The sequence below is a fragment of the Tursiops truncatus genome, chromosome 1 (assembly GCF_011762595.2).
Source record: "Tursiops truncatus isolate mTurTru1 chromosome 1, mTurTru1.mat.Y, whole genome shotgun sequence".
Classification (NCBI taxonomy): domain Eukaryota; kingdom Metazoa; phylum Chordata; class Mammalia; order Artiodactyla; family Delphinidae; genus Tursiops; species Tursiops truncatus.
In genome coordinates this window covers 60916675-60934832 of record NC_047034.1, presented here as the reverse complement: position 1 = coordinate 60934832, position 18158 = coordinate 60916675, and the positions used below count along the sequence as shown (strand labels likewise).

At 33.0% G+C, this 18158-nt stretch overlaps 1 protein-coding gene across 7 annotated transcripts in view; it reads left to right on the top strand.

Annotated features, from left to right (window-relative positions):
- Nucleotides 1-18158, top strand: part of DCAF6 (DDB1 and CUL4 associated factor 6) — a 172487-nt gene that overhangs the window by 75497 nt on the left and 78832 nt on the right. For all 7 annotated transcript variants that reach the window (XM_019952348.2, XM_019952349.3, XM_019952347.3 and 4 more), the window contains 6 exons: nucleotides 1658-1771; nucleotides 3706-3841; nucleotides 6183-6397; nucleotides 13192-13285; nucleotides 14846-14965; nucleotides 16363-16629. In XM_019952348.2, the coding sequence (XP_019807907.1) occupies nucleotides 1658-1771; nucleotides 3706-3841; nucleotides 6183-6397; nucleotides 13192-13285; nucleotides 14846-14965; nucleotides 16363-16629 (946 nt within the window). The remainder of the gene's footprint in view (nucleotides 1-1657; nucleotides 1772-3705; nucleotides 3842-6182; nucleotides 6398-13191; nucleotides 13286-14845; nucleotides 14966-16362; nucleotides 16630-18158) is intronic.

The window sequence follows — 18158 nt, the reverse complement described above, 5'->3', positions numbered from 1 at the left end:
ATTTATATTGTGCTTGTCTGTTATTGTAGAGGTTTGGAAAATTATCCTGTAAAATACCAAATAGTAAATATTTTAGGCTTTGTGTGCCATATAATCTTTGTCACAACTACTCAAATATGCCATTGTGTCAGGAAAGCAGACTTGGATAATATGTAAATGATTGGATGTGGTGAGTTTCATTCAAACTCTTATTTACAAAAATAATGGGTCATAGTTAGGTAAGAGGCATCCTTTGCTGACTTCTATGCTACTGAATAATCTTTCAGCTTTCTTATTTCTGAAAAAGTCTAGTTTATTTTTGTTTTAGAAAGATATTTCTGTGGGTATAGAATTTTAGTTTGCCAGGTTTTTTTTTTTTTCTTTTACTACTTTAAAGATGTTACTCCACTGATTTCTGGCAAGAAATCTTATTTTTAATCACTGGTTTTACATAATTTGAGAGCAATGTATTTCTTTATTTTTATTGCTTTAGTATTTTAAGAGTAAATCACAATTTATGTTCTTATTCTCTTACTGGCCATTTGGGTTGTTTCAAGTATTTAACTAATATGAATCATGCTGCTATGAACTTTCTGGTACACATCTTTAGGTGCCTTTATGCATACATTTATTTGTAGTGGAATTGCTGGGTCATGCAAGAGGCATATGACCAGCTTTAGTAGATACTGACACATGGTTTTTCAAAGTGATGGTACTGTTTTACAGCCCCATCAATGACGTGTGAAAGCCCTAGTTGCTCCATGTCCTCATTGACATTTGATATGAATCTAGTCCCTTTCATTTTGGTCATTCTGGTGATGTGTAGTGATATTTACTTAGGATTATAATTTGTGTTTAGTTGATCACTAATGAATCTGAGCACCTTTTCATGTATACATAGGAATATACCTTCCATTGTTTATGGGTACATAAAAACCTATGTGAGAATGCTAAATACCCAATTTTGGCAGTTTCTACTTCTAAGGACAGAGAAGGGGAGGAATTTGTTGGACAGGAGGGTTCACAGAGGGCCTCAACTTACAGTATTATTGCTAAACCAGAAGTGGATACAGGAATATCTAAAATGTTTCATTTCTTTACAAAATTTAATTTTTGTAAAATATGCATAATATAACATTTGCCATTCAAACCATTTTTAACTGTACTGTTCGTGACATTTAGTACTTTCACATTGTTATAGAACCATTACCATCACTCAAAAAATTTTTGAGAGGTCAGTTTAAATGCTTAATTCAGCATCACATAGTTTTTATAAACATTATCAGAGAGTAAAATTTTACAGTGTATTTCTAATACAAGTGTAAATTCACATCCAGAAAACAAAAATTTGGCTATTCGAAGTTTGAACAAGCTTCCAAGGGTAGGATTTTTCTTGTCAAGTTGTTAGGAGTTTATAATGTAAAGAGCTTTCTGTCTGAAGGTACATTAATGTCAAACTTCAAAGTAATGAGTCACATTAATTCAACAGTTACCTCTTGCATATTTCTATATGTATAGCACTATTTTGCATTATGATACGGGTAAGTCATAAATAATTAAAATAAATGGTTCTTAGTTGCTTTTGCCATAATCATTTTATGATATAGCAATAATGTTTTTCAAAGTCATCTGTTTAAATGTTCACAAACATTACCTGTACTTTTGTTTTCATCTTCAGATTATGACTGTACCTAATGACCCGTATACTTTTCTCTCTTGTGGTGAAGATGGAACTGTTAGGTGGTTTGATACACGCATCAAAACTAGCTGCACAAAAGAAGATTGCAAAGATGTAAGAATCAAGTTTTTGTACAAATGATGAAAAAAATTAAGATTATCCTTAAAATTGGGTAGTAAGTTAACTCTGTTATGAGCTTATGGATAAATTAAGAATTTTTTATTTTATAAAATTTTCAATAAGTATATTTTTATAATCAAAAAAAATCTTAATTAAAATGTTAATAGTAAAGTTAAGGAACTTATACTTAAATTGTACAGTTCAAATATATTTATAAAAATTTATATAATTTTTCAGTATATACCATAGCATTATAAAAACTTGAAGTATTTATCAGTATATTCCATTTATTTATGGAGGCAATTTTGGCTTACCAATAGCAGTGATAAAAGCATGTAGAAGTTTAGTGTCTCTTTTTATTTTTACCCTGTCCTTTAAACCAAGATTTATTTATATGCTATCTTTTGTTTTAGACAGTTAGATACCATTTTATCAACATGTTCATTCAGATTTAGCTCACTTCTCTAAAGACAGAGCTTCACTATCAATTTTGTATTTTTTAAAATAGTATTTTAAACTTGAAAAAGACCTGAGAAATCAGTCAGTGTAAGGCCCCAGACAACTAACCCTAAATGTTATTTAGAGACAGTAGCTTTTGTCTCAGATCATTTTAGAGTAGTAAATGAAGTAAGCAAGTATTGCTAAATACATTTTTACTGATAGTTACAAAAAAAAAAGTTACTAGTAATCAGGTTGAGTGTTTGCTAATTAAACCAGTTACTATTGTTAACATACTTTAGGTGGAGAAAAGATTATTTTATACATTGAAACAGAGAAGAAAAAAAATAGAAATAAAAAAACTTTGTCAGTTTTTATATTGTATACATGTATACACATACACAATTAGGAACGTTGAACTGAAGGCAGAAATAAGGTTAAAATAGCAGGTTGTTTATTAGGGGCATTTGGTTTACCTGTTTCTTAGTAAATAATAGGTCCTAAAATTTGTTATGTCAAAATCTTTTAAGCAGTAGTTTCATATACAATGTAGTTGGATTTAATTTTGTTTTTATAATCAAAAACTCTGTAAAACTAAAGAATAAAGCAAAGCTAATAAGTGAAATATTGTTAAATTTTTTCTCAATAAAACTTTTGATTTCTTTATATGTAAAAAGGAATAGAGAGAGTATAAAGAAAATTGGTAACTAGGGTAATTCTTAAATCCTAAAAATTTAGAATTATGAGCAGTATTTGGTGAATAAATTCTATGTAATAGGAATAATGTTCTGAGGCCCATAATTAAATACATAAAACTTAGCATAAATGTAACTTACAAACTCAGCTATTCTGAGAAGAGTGAAGAGTTAGAGTTGTAGACAAAATAGTATAGAATTAACAGTACCTTAAAGCTATATCTTTGGGGTGATAACTCTTATATTTTCTAATGCTTGTATAGAGATAAGTAGTGACATTATAGTGAAGCCTGTCTTTGACATGGCTTCAATTTTATATGTATGTATGTACTTTGTTTTTGAACGGGTAAGGAGGCAGATTTTATAAGTTAAAAATACAAAATTTTAATATCAGGTTATGATATTTTTGTTATATTTTAATAGCAATAATTAAAATTAAAATATCATGAGTACCGTATAAAATGATTATACTTATGATAGACAAAGGTTGATTATACCTCCATGTTTACTGTCCAGTGGACCAATGATCGCAGGCATTTCTAATGACATTAATGACTTAATGACATATTACATAGGTAATGTATGAGTTTTTGAATATTTCTAAAGATGATCATTTTATTCCTGAGTATGAGAATATTTAGGAGGCATGTTGGTTTTTTTCCTCCCTCATTGTCATACTGACTGAATTAGGATTTCTGAAAAAGATTTTCTTGTTCTAATTGAAGGGAAAATGTTTTAAATAGACTATTATCTGTTGTAAAGCTTATGTAACTGGTATTTTTTAATCTTTTGTAGGATATTTTAATTAACTGCCGACGTGCTGCCACATCTGTAGCTATTTGTCCACCAATACCATATTATCTTGCTGTTGGTTGTTCTGATAGCTCAGTACGAATATATGATCGGCGAATGCTGGGTACAAGAGCTACAGGTAAAAAGACATATATTGGAGAAAATATGAGATCCTATCAGTTCAAAGGATAAATCTTTTTTTTTTATATAAATTTATTTATTTTTGGCTGCATTGGGTCTTCATTGCTACATGCAGGCTTTCTCTAGTTGCGGTGAGCGGGGTCTACTCTTCATTGTGGTGCGTGGGCTTCTCATTGCGGTGGCTCCTCTTGTTGCGGAGCACAGGCTCTAGGTGTGCGGGCTTCCGTAGTTGTGGCTTTCGGGCTCTAGAGCGCAGGCTCAGTAGTTGTGGCGCATGGGCTTAGTTGCTCCGCGGCACGTGGGATCTTCCCAGACCAGGGCTCGAACCCATGTCCCCTGCATTGGCAGGCGGATTCTTAACCACTGCACTACCAGGGAAGTCCCCAAAGGATAAATCTTTATGATGTATTGCAATTTAAAAATTTCATTAGTTTCACGTAAAATTTAGTAAATAGAATGTATTTAAATACTATGGATTATTATAAAAAATAGCATATCACCAAGTTTTTATGACCCATCAGTGTGATACTTTTGCAGTTTATCACTTTAAAAAGTTGTAACACTTGATATATTAATTTCCTGGGTCTATCATAACAAATTACTCTAAACCGGGTGGCTTAAAATAACAGAAATGTATTCTCTCACATTTCTGGAGGCTAAATGTCTAAAATCAAGATGTTGCAGGGTGGTGTTCTGCTGGAGGCTCTCATGGAGAATCTATTGCCTGCTTCTCTCCTAGATTCTGGAGGTTGCTGACAATCCTTAGCATCCCTTGGCTTTTAAATGTATCAGTCCAATCCCTGCTTCCATATTTACATGCTATTCTCTCCTGTGTATCTGTGCCTGCATTTCCCTCTTCTTATAAGAAAACTAGTTACATTGTATTTAAGGGTCACCATAATCCAGTATGACCTCATCTTGATAATTACATCTACAAAGACCCTATTTCTAAATGAGGTCACGTTCTGTTTCTTGGTGGACATGAATTTTCAGGGGACACTCTTCAGCTCACAACACTTGGCTTTCCTAATTTCTCTTTGCCATCTTTTCAATCAAGGGGATAATAGTAAGCGTGGTGGAGAGAAAAGTTAGGAAAGAACAGTGACTTGAGTGTGTATTAATATATAACATATTTATGCCTACTTAGTAGCCTAGCTAAAGTACTGTAAATGATGCTGCAGTACTGAATTTGAATTTGCCTTAAACTCCTATTTGTTCCCCATCTGCTTTGGGATCAAACCACTTCTGAAATATTCACCTCAAAGCTAACTTCCATTAGCATTTTCTGTCAAGGAAGGTCAAGATTGCACATTCTTTCTCTCTCTCTCTCTCTCTCTCTCTGTCTCTCTGTCACACACACACACACACACACACACACACACACACACACACACCCCAAATATACATACATATGTACACATTTATATATATATTCACATATTTTATGGCATCAAAAATAAAAGTTGACTTGGGCCAGAAATTAACAATGTTGATCTCAGTGTCAGTTTATGTCCAGTGAAAATGGACCTAGATTACTGAAATGGGAAAACCAGATGGGATCTTTTTTCTTTTCTTGAACTGTGATTGAGGAGTCTTGTCTATTTGGACATGCATGTTTAGGGGGAACAGTAATAATATATGGAACTGTAGGCTCAGTTATCATTTCTCAACAGATGGGACATGATTGAAATTTTGGGCAGGGCAGGATAATACAGCTTTGCGGGATTCTTAGAATTTAGCATTCCTGGGTCTGCAGAGCACAAAGTGCCAGTCGTACCTCTCCCTATCGTATTGCATTATGTTGACGACCACCAAAATTAATTAAAATTAGAGTGGTATTCCCACTCTGTTATCTTATAAGAGGAGAATTTCATGGCAATCAAAAACCTTTTAATGACATAAAGTAAAAGGTAAATCATATTAAAAAGATACTGTACTGTTTTATCTAGTATGCTAGTAAATATCAGCTTTCCGATTTATATTATAAAATTATATTATCTTAATGTGGGGAATTTTTAAGAGATGATTTAGTGTGACTGTAATCACAATATAAAATTGATTAAATAACTCATATTTCCAATAAAACATTGATGTAATCTGGAATTCTAGAAAATCATGAATTCTTTTTGGAAGATATGTAACCTTTATATTATATTCATTTTTATTTTGTTACAAAATTTGACTGATGATTAAAGAGTCTTTTCCAGAAATAGAATATGATCGCTTGGATTTATATTGCTACGTTAAATCACATATCTCATAATTCAGATTAAGAGTTTTTCAAGTGTTTTTCTTGAAAAATATTCTGAATTTTAAACAATTCCTTTTTTCTTATTTAGGGAATTACGCAGGTCGAGGAACTACTGGAATGGTTGCCCGTTTTATCCCTTCCCATCTTAATAACAAGTCCTGCAGGGTGACATCTCTGTGTTACAGTGAAGATGGTCAAGAGATTCTTGTTAGTTACTCTTCAGATTACATATATCTTTTTGACCCAAAAGATGATACAGCACGAGAACTTAAAACTCCTTCTGCAGAAGAGAGAAGAGAAGAGGTAAGTGTACTCAAAACCATGCTCTTTATTGAATTCAGAAAACATTAACTCACTAACTCCTGGAGCATTAATTCAGTAACTCCTAGGGCCTGAAGGGCTTCAAAAAATAGAGTTAATTTTCATGGCATTTACAGTCTAAGGAGCAAAGACATGAAAATACGCATGAAAGAATGGGAGTAATAAATAAGGATAACGTGCTAGGCGAAAGTATTTTTAAAGAGAAAATATTTAATAGCAAAATGTTTTTCCAAGTTTATGGATGCACAGCAGCAGGCAAGAAAGATGAACAGTTCTGACAGTTGCAGAAGAGGCAATTAAAATAATAAATAAATGTGATGTATAAACTTCCAAGAGACTAAATGTTTATATTCATGCAACAATGTTTACTATTCATATGTTGATAGCAGTCCTTCCTGTCTTCTCCTGATTCTGCCTCTTTCACAGTTATGAATTAGTGACATGTAATATTATCTCTAGGTACATTTTGTAAAACAATGACCCGTATGAGTGAGTGAGAAAAAGGTAAGTTAAAGTGTCTGAACATACACACACAACACAACACATACACAGAATTGGGAGAGGAGGGGATTGCTGTCCTCATATAAATAGTGAATGGTAATAGGTAAAACTCCTATTGGTGCATGAATATAAACATTTAGTCTTTTAGAAGTTTATACATTACATTATATCTATATATCTATATCTGTAGATACCCTCTTTATCAATTTCTAGATATAAATATAGATATATATTATGTATTGGAACCTAGGTGAAAGAACTACTTTTCCTAAAATGACTCTAAAATACTAAATCATTTTTCTTACTTATGAAAAGCAATAACCAGAAATAGTATATCCTTGACAGTACACAGCAGTAGAAAAATGTTTGCTTTAACCTTGTTGAGGTTCTTTCCCCACGTTTTTCACTTTGGCTTTTTTATTTTACAATGTCCTATGGTTGTTTTTGTTTTTTTTAATTTGGTTGCACCGGCTCTTAGTTGCACCTCCAGGTCTCCTTAATTGCGGCACGTGGGCTCCTTAGTTGCGGCTTGCGGGCTCCTTAGTTGAGGCACACAGGCTCCTTAGTTGTGGCATGCGAACTCTTAGTTGCAGCATGCAAGTAAGATCTAGTTGACCAGGGATCAAACCCGGGCCCCCTGCATTGGGAGTGCAGAGTCTTATCCACTGCGCCACCAGGGAGGTCCCTATAGTGTCCTGTGTTTAATCACTCTATTCTTTGGATTATAAATGTCTTTTGAAATTAACCATTGCTTTTTATTAATTATCAGTGACTTTTAGGTATTGGTCCAACTCTTCTTAATGAATACATTTTAAAGGTACTAAAGAACAATAACAATTTTGTAATTCCTATGAGATGCAAAACCAAATCCAGTTCTTATAGTTGCAGGTTGAGAGGGCTATAAGATTAGAAAAAAATCAAGATTACTTTATAAATGTGTTTTTGGGATTTTAAATTTGGCACTGTGTTTAAGTGAATTAGGAAATTGGTGAAGAAGAGGGTATGATGGCTAATGAAACAATTTTTGAGTTTATTGGTCTGATTGAAAATGTGAAATCTGCTCTGTCATTTTGTTGTTGCTATGTAATTTCCTCTTGAGATAATGCGCTTCAGTAAAGTTACAGTCATACTTTGTGACTGTTACAGAATGAAAGGGTTGGAAATACAGAAACATTTTAAGTGAGCCAACTAGCTTTTTTATCCCATAGAATACTTAGCCTAAAGATGTTTATATAATGAGTGAAAGAGGCTTAATTATGAACAGTTGGTTTTTTTGAACATGTTTTTCTCAGTATTCTTTGTTGAATTAACTAAATTAAGAAAAATAATTCTGAAAATGAATTAAAATTAAAAAAATAAATTATGCTTATTGTAATAAATGAAATAATTCACAGGTCTATATAGAAAAAGAAATTAATAACCTGTCCTCCTCTTAATCTAGCCATCTTTTCTTTCAGTGTTTTATGCTAAATCCTTGACAGTAATGTTCAGACAAACTCATCTCAGCTCACCAAATATTTACTGGGTGGCTACTATACTACATACTATACTAAACTTTAGAAAATCAAGGATGACTGTAACAAAGACATGATCTCTCATTCAGGAGTTTACAAATAAATAAATTTATAAAGGAATAAAGTTTATAAATAAATGTGTGAAACTTAAAATAATAGAATTGTATGTAAGAATTATGTTCTATATAAGTAGACCAAAAGAAGGAATAATTATTTTTGATTGGGAATGTAAGAAACACTTGAGCAGGGTTTTAAAGTATGAATAAAAGTTTAATATATGATTTTTTTCTTATGTTTTCATATTTTTATATTTTCTTAACTTGTAGGGGTCTCTTTTTATTTCCTATATTATTTCCTTTGTCCTCTAATAATTTGTCTTTCACCCCCCGCCCCTTTTTGTTTTGGCCACGCCTCTTGGCTTGCTGGCTCTTAGTTCCGCAACCAGGGACTGAACCCAGGCCCCTGGCAGTGAAAGCTCAGAGTCCTAACCACTGGACTGCCAGGGAATTTCTGTTCCCCTTCTTTATTTAGCATATTCTTTTGTCTTATTCAAATTTTTTCCACTTCTCATTTTCCTTTATTTTGGTATTCCTTTTTCCTTTTTATTGTCTTTTCTTTCTTTTCGTTTTTCTCTCATATCTTTTTGACATTTCCCCCACCTACCTAGCACATTATTGGACTGCTTTGTTGAAGCCAATCTCTCATTTTCTCCTGGTCCCCATAACTTATCCCTAAAAGTATTGCATGTATCCCCTGCTTTTTGAATGTTTGCTTCTATATCACTTTGCTTTTACTAAAGACCTGCTTAGTACCTGCTTTCACTAACTAAAAAATCCAAAGAGGATTTTTGCTTTTACAGAAAAAAGGTGAAAAGCGAAAATGGCATTTGGCGTTTGTTTGCAGTGTGCACCCTGAGCAGCAAGTGGCATCACCAAGCTCCTTCCCAGTGAAATATACTCGGCATCTCAGCATCAACCTGCCATAGCATTGAATTGTGTCTTATCTCAGCGTCAAGCTGCCGTAGCTTTGAATTGTGTCTCTGTCTCAGCCTCAAGCTGTCGTAGCATTGAATTGTGTCTGTGAGCATCTGTGCTTTATCTCAATTTATTCTGTGCATCCATTAGCAAGATGTGTCCTAAGGTAATTGCTTCTTCATTTTACTCCATTTCGACGTATGAAAGTTTTCATAGGAACATTCTGCTTTCAGATAGTAGGGGAAACCTGTATCCAAAGTCTGTAGTACTGCTTCCCACTCTACTATTAATACTCTAATCCGAGTCATCAGCATCTCTCCTCCTAGATTATTATGGTAGCTTTCTTACCAGGTCCCTGCTTTCATACCCACCCCCTCCAGTCCTTTAGTTAGCTACACGGTAGTCAAAGTAATCCTTTAAAACATAAGTCAAATCACGCCACTGTTCTGATCCACACTCCAAATGGCTCCCCACCTCACTCAGAACAAAACTGAGGTCCTTACAGTGGCTTCAAGATCTTAGATCATCTGGTTCTTGTTACTTCTACTGCTCTCTCCTTTGTTTACTCTGCTCTACCTACATCTACTTACTTGTTTACTCAGACAGGCTAAGCTACCTTATGGCTTTTGCATTTATTTTGCCTGAAATGATCTCCTCTAGATATCTGGATTTCTTCTTCCTTTACTTCTTATAGGGCTTTTCCTATGTTCCCTTCTCTGTTAGATCCTACCTTACCACATTATTTAAAATTGTAACCCTTAATTATCTGGTACTACCTATCACCCTTTTCTATTGATACTTTATTTTTTTCTGTAACACTTACCACTTTCTCTGTATATTTTACTTTTTAATTTCATGTATTCTATAAACTCTGTGAGATTGGGAATTTTTGTATGTTTTATACATTGATCTTTCCCCAATACCTAGAGTAGTACCTGACACATGAAAGGTGCTAAAAATTTTTTTATTGAATGACTGATTGAATGAATGCTGTATGATTTTCAGGATTCTTGAGTAGGTTATTTCGCATATATCAAAAAATCAAACTTAGGACTGTTTTTAACTTGAAGATCTTGTTCCATAAATAGTTGCTGATTATAGATCATAATAGATATATTATAATAGATTATAACATCAGTTCATTGCCTGTATAATATAAAAATTTCTCTCTTCTAACCATGGAACAGAGCTCTTAATTCTAAGTACAATTTATATACAGGGTGAGGCTCTCTCTTTCTGGAAATGATTATTTGTCTGAGATTTTAGATAACTGCCACACTAGGCATCCTCTAATCTAATGATTATTCTTTGTCACACTTGTGACTTCCTCTGCAGATTTTGTTATTCTCAGTTGCTTTTAACCATACTTACACATAACATGGAACTTGTGGGTTCTTTTTTTTTTTTTTTCTGTTTCCTTTGCTGAGGATGGAGACTTTTTTTCCCCATTCTCCTTGTTGCTTGGTATGGTTTCCAGGAGAAAATAGAAAATTTACAGCTAAGCTGTCACCAGATTTCTATTAAAACCTGCTTAATTGTGAAAGAAAAAAAAAAATCAATGAATGTTATGTTAGAAAAAAATAAAAGGGAGTGACCCACAGGGTGGGAGAAAATGTTTGCAAATCATATATCTGGTTTATGATTTAGAATCCAGTATCCAGAATATGTTATATAAAGAACACTTACTACTCAACAATGAAAAGACAAGTATCCTAATTAAAAAATTGGTAAAGGATTTGAATAGACATTTCTCCAAAGAAGGTATACAAATGACCATTAAGCACATAAAGAGATGTTCAACATCACTGATCAAAACCACAGTGAGGCACCACTTCACACTTACTAGGTTGGTTAAAATAAAAAAGTCAGTGACAATTGTTGATGAAAATGTGGAGAAATTGGAGCCCTCACACATTGCTGGTAGGAGTATAAAATGGTGCAGGTGCATTGTAAAACAGTTTGTCAGTTCCTCAAAAGTTAAATATAGAAGTTATCATATGATTTGGCAATTCCACTCCTAGATATATACCCAAGAAAATTGAAAACATGTCCCCGTAAAAACTTGCCCATATGTTCATAGCAGCATTAGTCACAGTAGCCAAAAAGTGGAAAGAACTCAATGTTCATCAGCTGGTGAATGAATATACAAAATGTGGTGTATTCAAAAAGTGGAATATTATTGAGCCATAAAAAGCAATGAAATACTGATATATGCTGCAACGTGGATGAACCTTGAAAAATATTAAGCTAAGTGAAAGAAGTCATACACAAAAGGCCACATATTATGTTATTACATTTATATGAAGTGTCCAGAATAAGCATATCCATAGAGACAGAAAGTAGATTCGTAGTTGCCAGGAGCTGAGTAGAGGGAGAAGTGGGGAATGATTGCTGACAGCTATAGGGTTTCTCTTTAAGGTGATGAAAATGTTCTGGATTAGTGTGATACAAGTAGTTGCATAGCTTTGTGAATATACACCACTGATTTGTCTACTTTAAAAGGGTAAATATTATGGTATGTGAATTATATCTCAATAAAAAGATGTTAAAACGTAACGGTTAAAGGGAGTGATTAAGAGTGTCAGATGCCATAGACACCAAATAAAATAATCTCTGAAAGGTGCCATTTGAATTGGAAATTGAGTTTTAATCATTTTATCATTGATCAGTGAACTTAGTCGTTGATCATTCACTGGTGATATTGGTGAGAATGAATTCAGTGGAAAAATGGGAACATAAGATTGACTTCAATGAATTGAGAGAGGAGTGGTAGATAAAAATAGAACGAATATAGACTTACTTTTAAAAATTGGGGTATAGTTGTTTTACAATGTTGTGTTAGTTTCTACTGTACAGTGAAGTAGAGTTCTGTGTGCTATAGAGCAGGTTCTCATTAGTTATCTACTTTATACATATTAGTGTATATATGTGAATCCCAGTCTCCCAGTTGATCCCCCCCACCCTGAATATAGACTTTTTAAAAGAGGCTTGACAGTAAAGCTTCAGAAAGCATGAGAAAAGAGTGTAGCTGGATAGAAATTTGAAATTGAGGTGTTCTGTTTATTAAAAATGATAAGAACCTCTAGCATATTGTGAGGAAGAACCAAGAGAGAAGAGATGAATGTAGATATAGAGAGAATAATTGTTCAAGGAATGAAATAAAAAGCACAGATAGAGATTAAGCTTAAACAAAACAAGTGATCCATGTCCTGAGAAAGATTGCAAGGAATTAAGAAGTAGATATAGGTAAGTTGTAGAATGCAGCTGAGGAAATTTGTGTCATTTCTATAGAACTGACTTTATTTTCTCTGAAGTAGGAGGAAAAGTTAATAGTTGAGAATGAGAGCAACAAGGTAGAGTAGAGACACCGAGGTGAGTAATGCAGGGTTGGAATAGGTACTGGGGGAGAACCAGAGAGCAAATTGTCAATAATAATAATAAAATAATGATTACTTCTATTGCCAGTTAGGTATTTAGGTACTTTACCTAGACTATATTTATCATAATAATAGAAAACTTAGGCTCAATGTAGTTAGATAACTTTCCTCTTGTCAGTTGGAAAGTGATACAGGTAGGATTCGATATCACATTTACATGATTTTAAAGTTGCATTCAAACTTTAGGCTGAAGATAATAAGTACAGGCTGTCAACATCAGTGGATATTTATGGCTATCTTTCATAGTTTGATTAGCATCTCAATAAAGGAAGTAAGAAGATGGAAAGAATCTATTAGACTTACAGTGTGCTTTAAGAATTGAGCAAGAGAGTTCTCTCCTCATCTTTTAGTTACGACAGCCTCCAGTTAAGCGTTTGAGACTTCGTGGTGATTGGTCAGATACTGGACCCCGAGCAAGGCCTGAAAGTGAACGAGAAAGAGATGGTAACTATACTTTGGTCAGCTTTTAAAAAATATCGTATTTAAAAATTAACATTTTAACTTGTTTCCATTTTTTTCACTATTATAAGTGATGCTGTAACAAACATCTTCATACATATCTTACCATACTTGTGCAAGTGTATCTTAGGATAAATTCTTAAAAGTAGAATGTGTGGGTCACTGGATAATTACATTTTAATTTTGATAGTTATCAAATTACCCTCTGAAAAGTATGCACTCTTTTGTATTCCTACTGAAAGTGTAAGAATGTCTTTTGCCACAAAAACATTGGGTATTATCAAACATAGTAATTTTTGCCTTTGTATTTGATATAAAGAGCAATGAAAACTCCCAGTTTCCAATCTGAGAGTTTTATAAGAGCACATTAAAAAATTGTTTTTTCCTCCTATCAGATGCCTTTGATAAGCATAAAAAACTACTATTTTGGGAGTGTTAAGATGGCACACTTTTTTTTTTACAGAATTAAAAAATATATATATATATAATTTATTTATTTGGTTGCACTGGGTCTTAGTTGCAGCAGGCAGGCTCCTTAGTTGTGGCATGCTAACTCTTAATTGTGGCATGTGAACTCTTAATTGTGGCATGCGTGTGGGATCTAGTTCCCTGACCAGGGATTGAACCCGGGCCCCCTACATTGGGAGTGCAGAGTCTTACCAATGTGCTACCAGGGAAGTCTCTTAAGACGGCACATTTAAAATAGAAGTAATATGTGTGATTTTAATAAACGGATCTATAGCAAAAATCTTATTCTAATGATTTCTGAAATCTTTTAAGATCAAAAGCATATTTCCCAATATATTATTGTTGGTATTATTTAATATATTTTAAAATATAAAGCTACATTATATAAAGGTAATAAAGCATAAAATAAATTCTGCTTTCACAGAAAATTCAAAAACAAATGATTTCCATTTTAAATTATATGATTGTAAAATAGAATTGTCACAGTTTCAATTTGATGTGATACTTAATTTGAAAATGTCCTTAAGAAAATACTCATATATTTGAGGGGAGACAAGGCGGGAGGAAAGAGATAAATAAAAAATTTTCTGGTTTCTGTTAATTTCAGTTATGTGGAATTTGCAGTAAATGATGATAAAAATAAATTCAGTTTAGGGAAATTTAAGTGAGAGAGCAAACCTTCAGTTTAAGGAAATTTAAGTGAGAGGTCAAACTTTTCTTTCAATCTGTTCAACTTAGAATTCATGAGCCCTTCCTAGCTGTCTGCTCTTAGAACTAAAGATGTGGGTTGGGGTAGGGGTGGTAGTGTGGAAGTACCTAAGAATTGGCAAACATGTAGGAGATGTAAGTCCTGTTCTTGAGGAACTCAAAATAGAGATGGAGAGTCATTCATATAAACATTTACTATAAAATGTGATGATAGCCCTAATAGGTTTATATATACAGTCATATAATTTATTTAGGCAATTTGAGTTTTTAAAATTGCTTTCATTTTAAAGCCTTCAAATCAAGGTTTTTGCATTAATGAAAGATCCTGACCTATTCCTAAATTCACTGATAAGACCTGTGTTGTCATAGGAGAGCAAAGTCCCAACGTGTCATTGATGCAGAGAATGTCTGACATGTTATCAAGGTGGTTTGAAGAAGCAAGCGAAGTCGCACAAAGCAATAGAGGACGAGGAAGATCTCGACCCAGAGGTAATTTTTGTTATTAATTAAAGTTACCAGAAAACCTGCAAAAACTATTTATTGAAGTCAGTTTTATTTATATCATCCAATGTATACCATATTTTATATCTTTAGTAATCATAAGGTTCTTATTGTATTGTGTGGAGCAGTAGAGAACAAAGGGTATTTGGTATAATTTGCTCCTCTAGACCTAGCCTTCATTTTTTGCTTTTCTCATAAAAAGTAAGAGAGTCTGATATCCCATACTGTAAATACTTTTGTATGTGCTCTGAGAAGGGATACAGATAAAACTCTTTAGATAAGTTTTATATAATTAAGTAGTTTCTTCTTTTGGTTACTTATATACAATGGCTGTCAATTGCTGTGTCTGGTGTTAGCTGACCTGTTTTCATATTTTGGTTCACTACTTTCCAGCTTTGTGGTCTTTGGCAAGTTACTTATCTCTGTCCAAAATCAGGAGTGTGAAAGTTAACTCCTAAATGTTTTAAGTCCCAAAATGAAAAATTCTATTGAATTTCATCCATAAATGGTTCTTGTTAAATTCTGCATACAAACTTAAAAAAATTTCTTAGACTATGGATTTGCTTAAGAGTTATTACATTTGTGCTTAAATTTAAGAAATATTTAAATAAAGATGATTAAAAGAAAAATTTTTATATTCTGTAGTAGTTGGATCTTGCAAGACATGAACTTGATTAGTTCATTCTATCTTTCTTTTAATAATATAGATTTGAAGCAAAATCAAGGAAATTTTTAATGTTTATTGAGTATTCTTAATTATTCCTTTGCAGATAGCACAAGGCCTAGCACAACACATAGTAGACATTCAAGCCTTTTAAAATCATGACTGCATCATGTTATTTTAGTGGTTAAAACGTTACTGCTAATGAAATGGGAATCAGGAACTTAATCTTGTTATGACCTATTTGTAGCTTTACTCTTGTTAATAAAATTTTTTTATTAAATATTTTACCAAGGACATTATGTTATAGAGTAGAAATATATTAATATAAGTCCATTATCCTATTATCCAGCTATTAAATCAGAATCATCATCTTCAAACTTAAGGAACTAGACATTATTAATAGGAATCTTTCAAGCTGTTATTTAGCTTTGTGTAAGTCAAGCTACCATACTGAGCATTTTGCTTGAAAGGTTGATTATTACAACAAGAATGTGCCATAGGTAGATTTTTTACCCCTGTTAATTAGCCTGGTGGGTGTTTTTGATATCCTGAAATTATCTGTTTCTCTGTGTGTGTGTGTGTGTGTGTGTGTATGTGTGTGTGTGTGTGTGTGTGTGCGCGCGTGTGCGCGCGCACACGTATTTCTTGAACATATCTCTAGAGTAGTTAGTTTTGGAAAGCATTTAGTATTTGAATTTGTATTATGATGTGTTTTTTGAAGGTGGAACTAGTCAGTCAGATGTTTCAACTCTTCCTACGGTCCCATCAAGTACTGATTTGGAAGTGGGGGAAAATGAAACTGCTATGGAAGTAGACACTCCAGCTGAACAGTTTCTTCAACCTTCTACATCCTCTACGATGTCAGCTCAGGCTCATTCAGCATCATCTTCTACAGAAAGCCCTCATTCTACTTCTTTGCTGTCTTCTCCAGTCAGTGAACAAAGGCAGTCTGTTGAGGCATCTGGACACCATACACATCATCAGTCTGGTGAGGATGTTACTCTTTAAATAGGCTGTGGTTCATCTGATGATTTCTGATAATGAAAACTTCTTTTGGGGCTATCTTGAAAGATACTAAATCACATCAACTTTTTCTTGCTGGAATAAATGATCAAAGTGACATGTAATATGTGAATGTGTAACTTAAAAACAAAATTCAAGTATGCCTCACTTGCATGAATTTTAACTGATAGCAGGAATCTTCAGTTTACACAAGACAGTTCGTTAAAAAATGTAAGTACCCGCAGATAGTACTTTGACATAGTTTAATGCACTTGACTTAACAATTATTTTTATAGACCAAAATATCTTTCTTAAGCTTTTTTGGTTGTCTGTGTTAAAGTGATAGTGAAAATATAGCCCTGATTATTATTAGATCCATTGTATTTATGTTCTTTTTTATTATTTTTCCTCAAATCATGACATACTTTTAATATATTCCTTATGATGAATTTTACATGGTCTCTTGTCAACAATGTATACAATTTACCAAAAGAATTACTTCTCCTGTATTTACGTGAAAAAATTATTTTAACAAATCCTTGTCTTCTTGGTATTTGATGTTAGTGAAAAAAATCAACTTCTAAATTCTGTTAAAATTGTGTTTTCCTCTCAATATTACAACTCCTCATGTTCAAACACCCCACCCCACCCCCAGCTATGGAATGTGCTAGCGTTTACATAGTAATCTTTAGCAGATATGTCTGTAGTTTACTTGACATTTTAAATATATACATGTAATTATAATAACCAACAAGATGTTCATTCATATTTTTCTTTGAGTTTTTCTAAGGAAGTATATTCCTCGATATATAATCAAAAATATTAGCAACTAAAGATACATCTGGCAGGCCTCAGCTAAAGCCTATAAAAAAAATTCCTAACAGCTTAACTGCCAAACTGTCACTTTATTCTTGCTTCTCTGAAATCTGATGCCAGATCACCAAATATGGGGTGTTTTAAATTAAGCACTCTTCTATCAGTATATCCCATTTTTGGTAATTCATTTTCAGTTTCTAGGGGAATAGAAGCCAGACTCAATTATGTGGCTGTTAAATAACACTTGTGTACAATTTACCTATAATAATAACCTAAAGATGAGCTATGAAATTAGATTTTCCACATTCTAATTGATACAGCATTTCAAGTTATGGGAAAATAAAATATTTTGGAGGGTTAAGGAAGTCTGGACAGAATTCTTTAAAAGTTTGCTTTTCAAAACAGGTAAAATTGGTAAAAACAAGACTTTTTAAAGTGATAGCATTCTTGGGAATAGTCTTAAAGATTCTGATCAATTATAAGTTTGGCCAAAACTTAGCAAGAAGAATTCCCTAGCTCATGTTCACGTTCCACTGAATCTTAACTGATTCCAATTGTTTCTTAAACACATTTCTGAGTAAACTACTTAGTATGGAATTTCATTTTTCCTTTTTGTCCTAGATACTTAACACATTCTAATACTACATTTGAAATTACTAAATCCTTTTTAATATTTGATGTAAGTATTAAATACTTGAA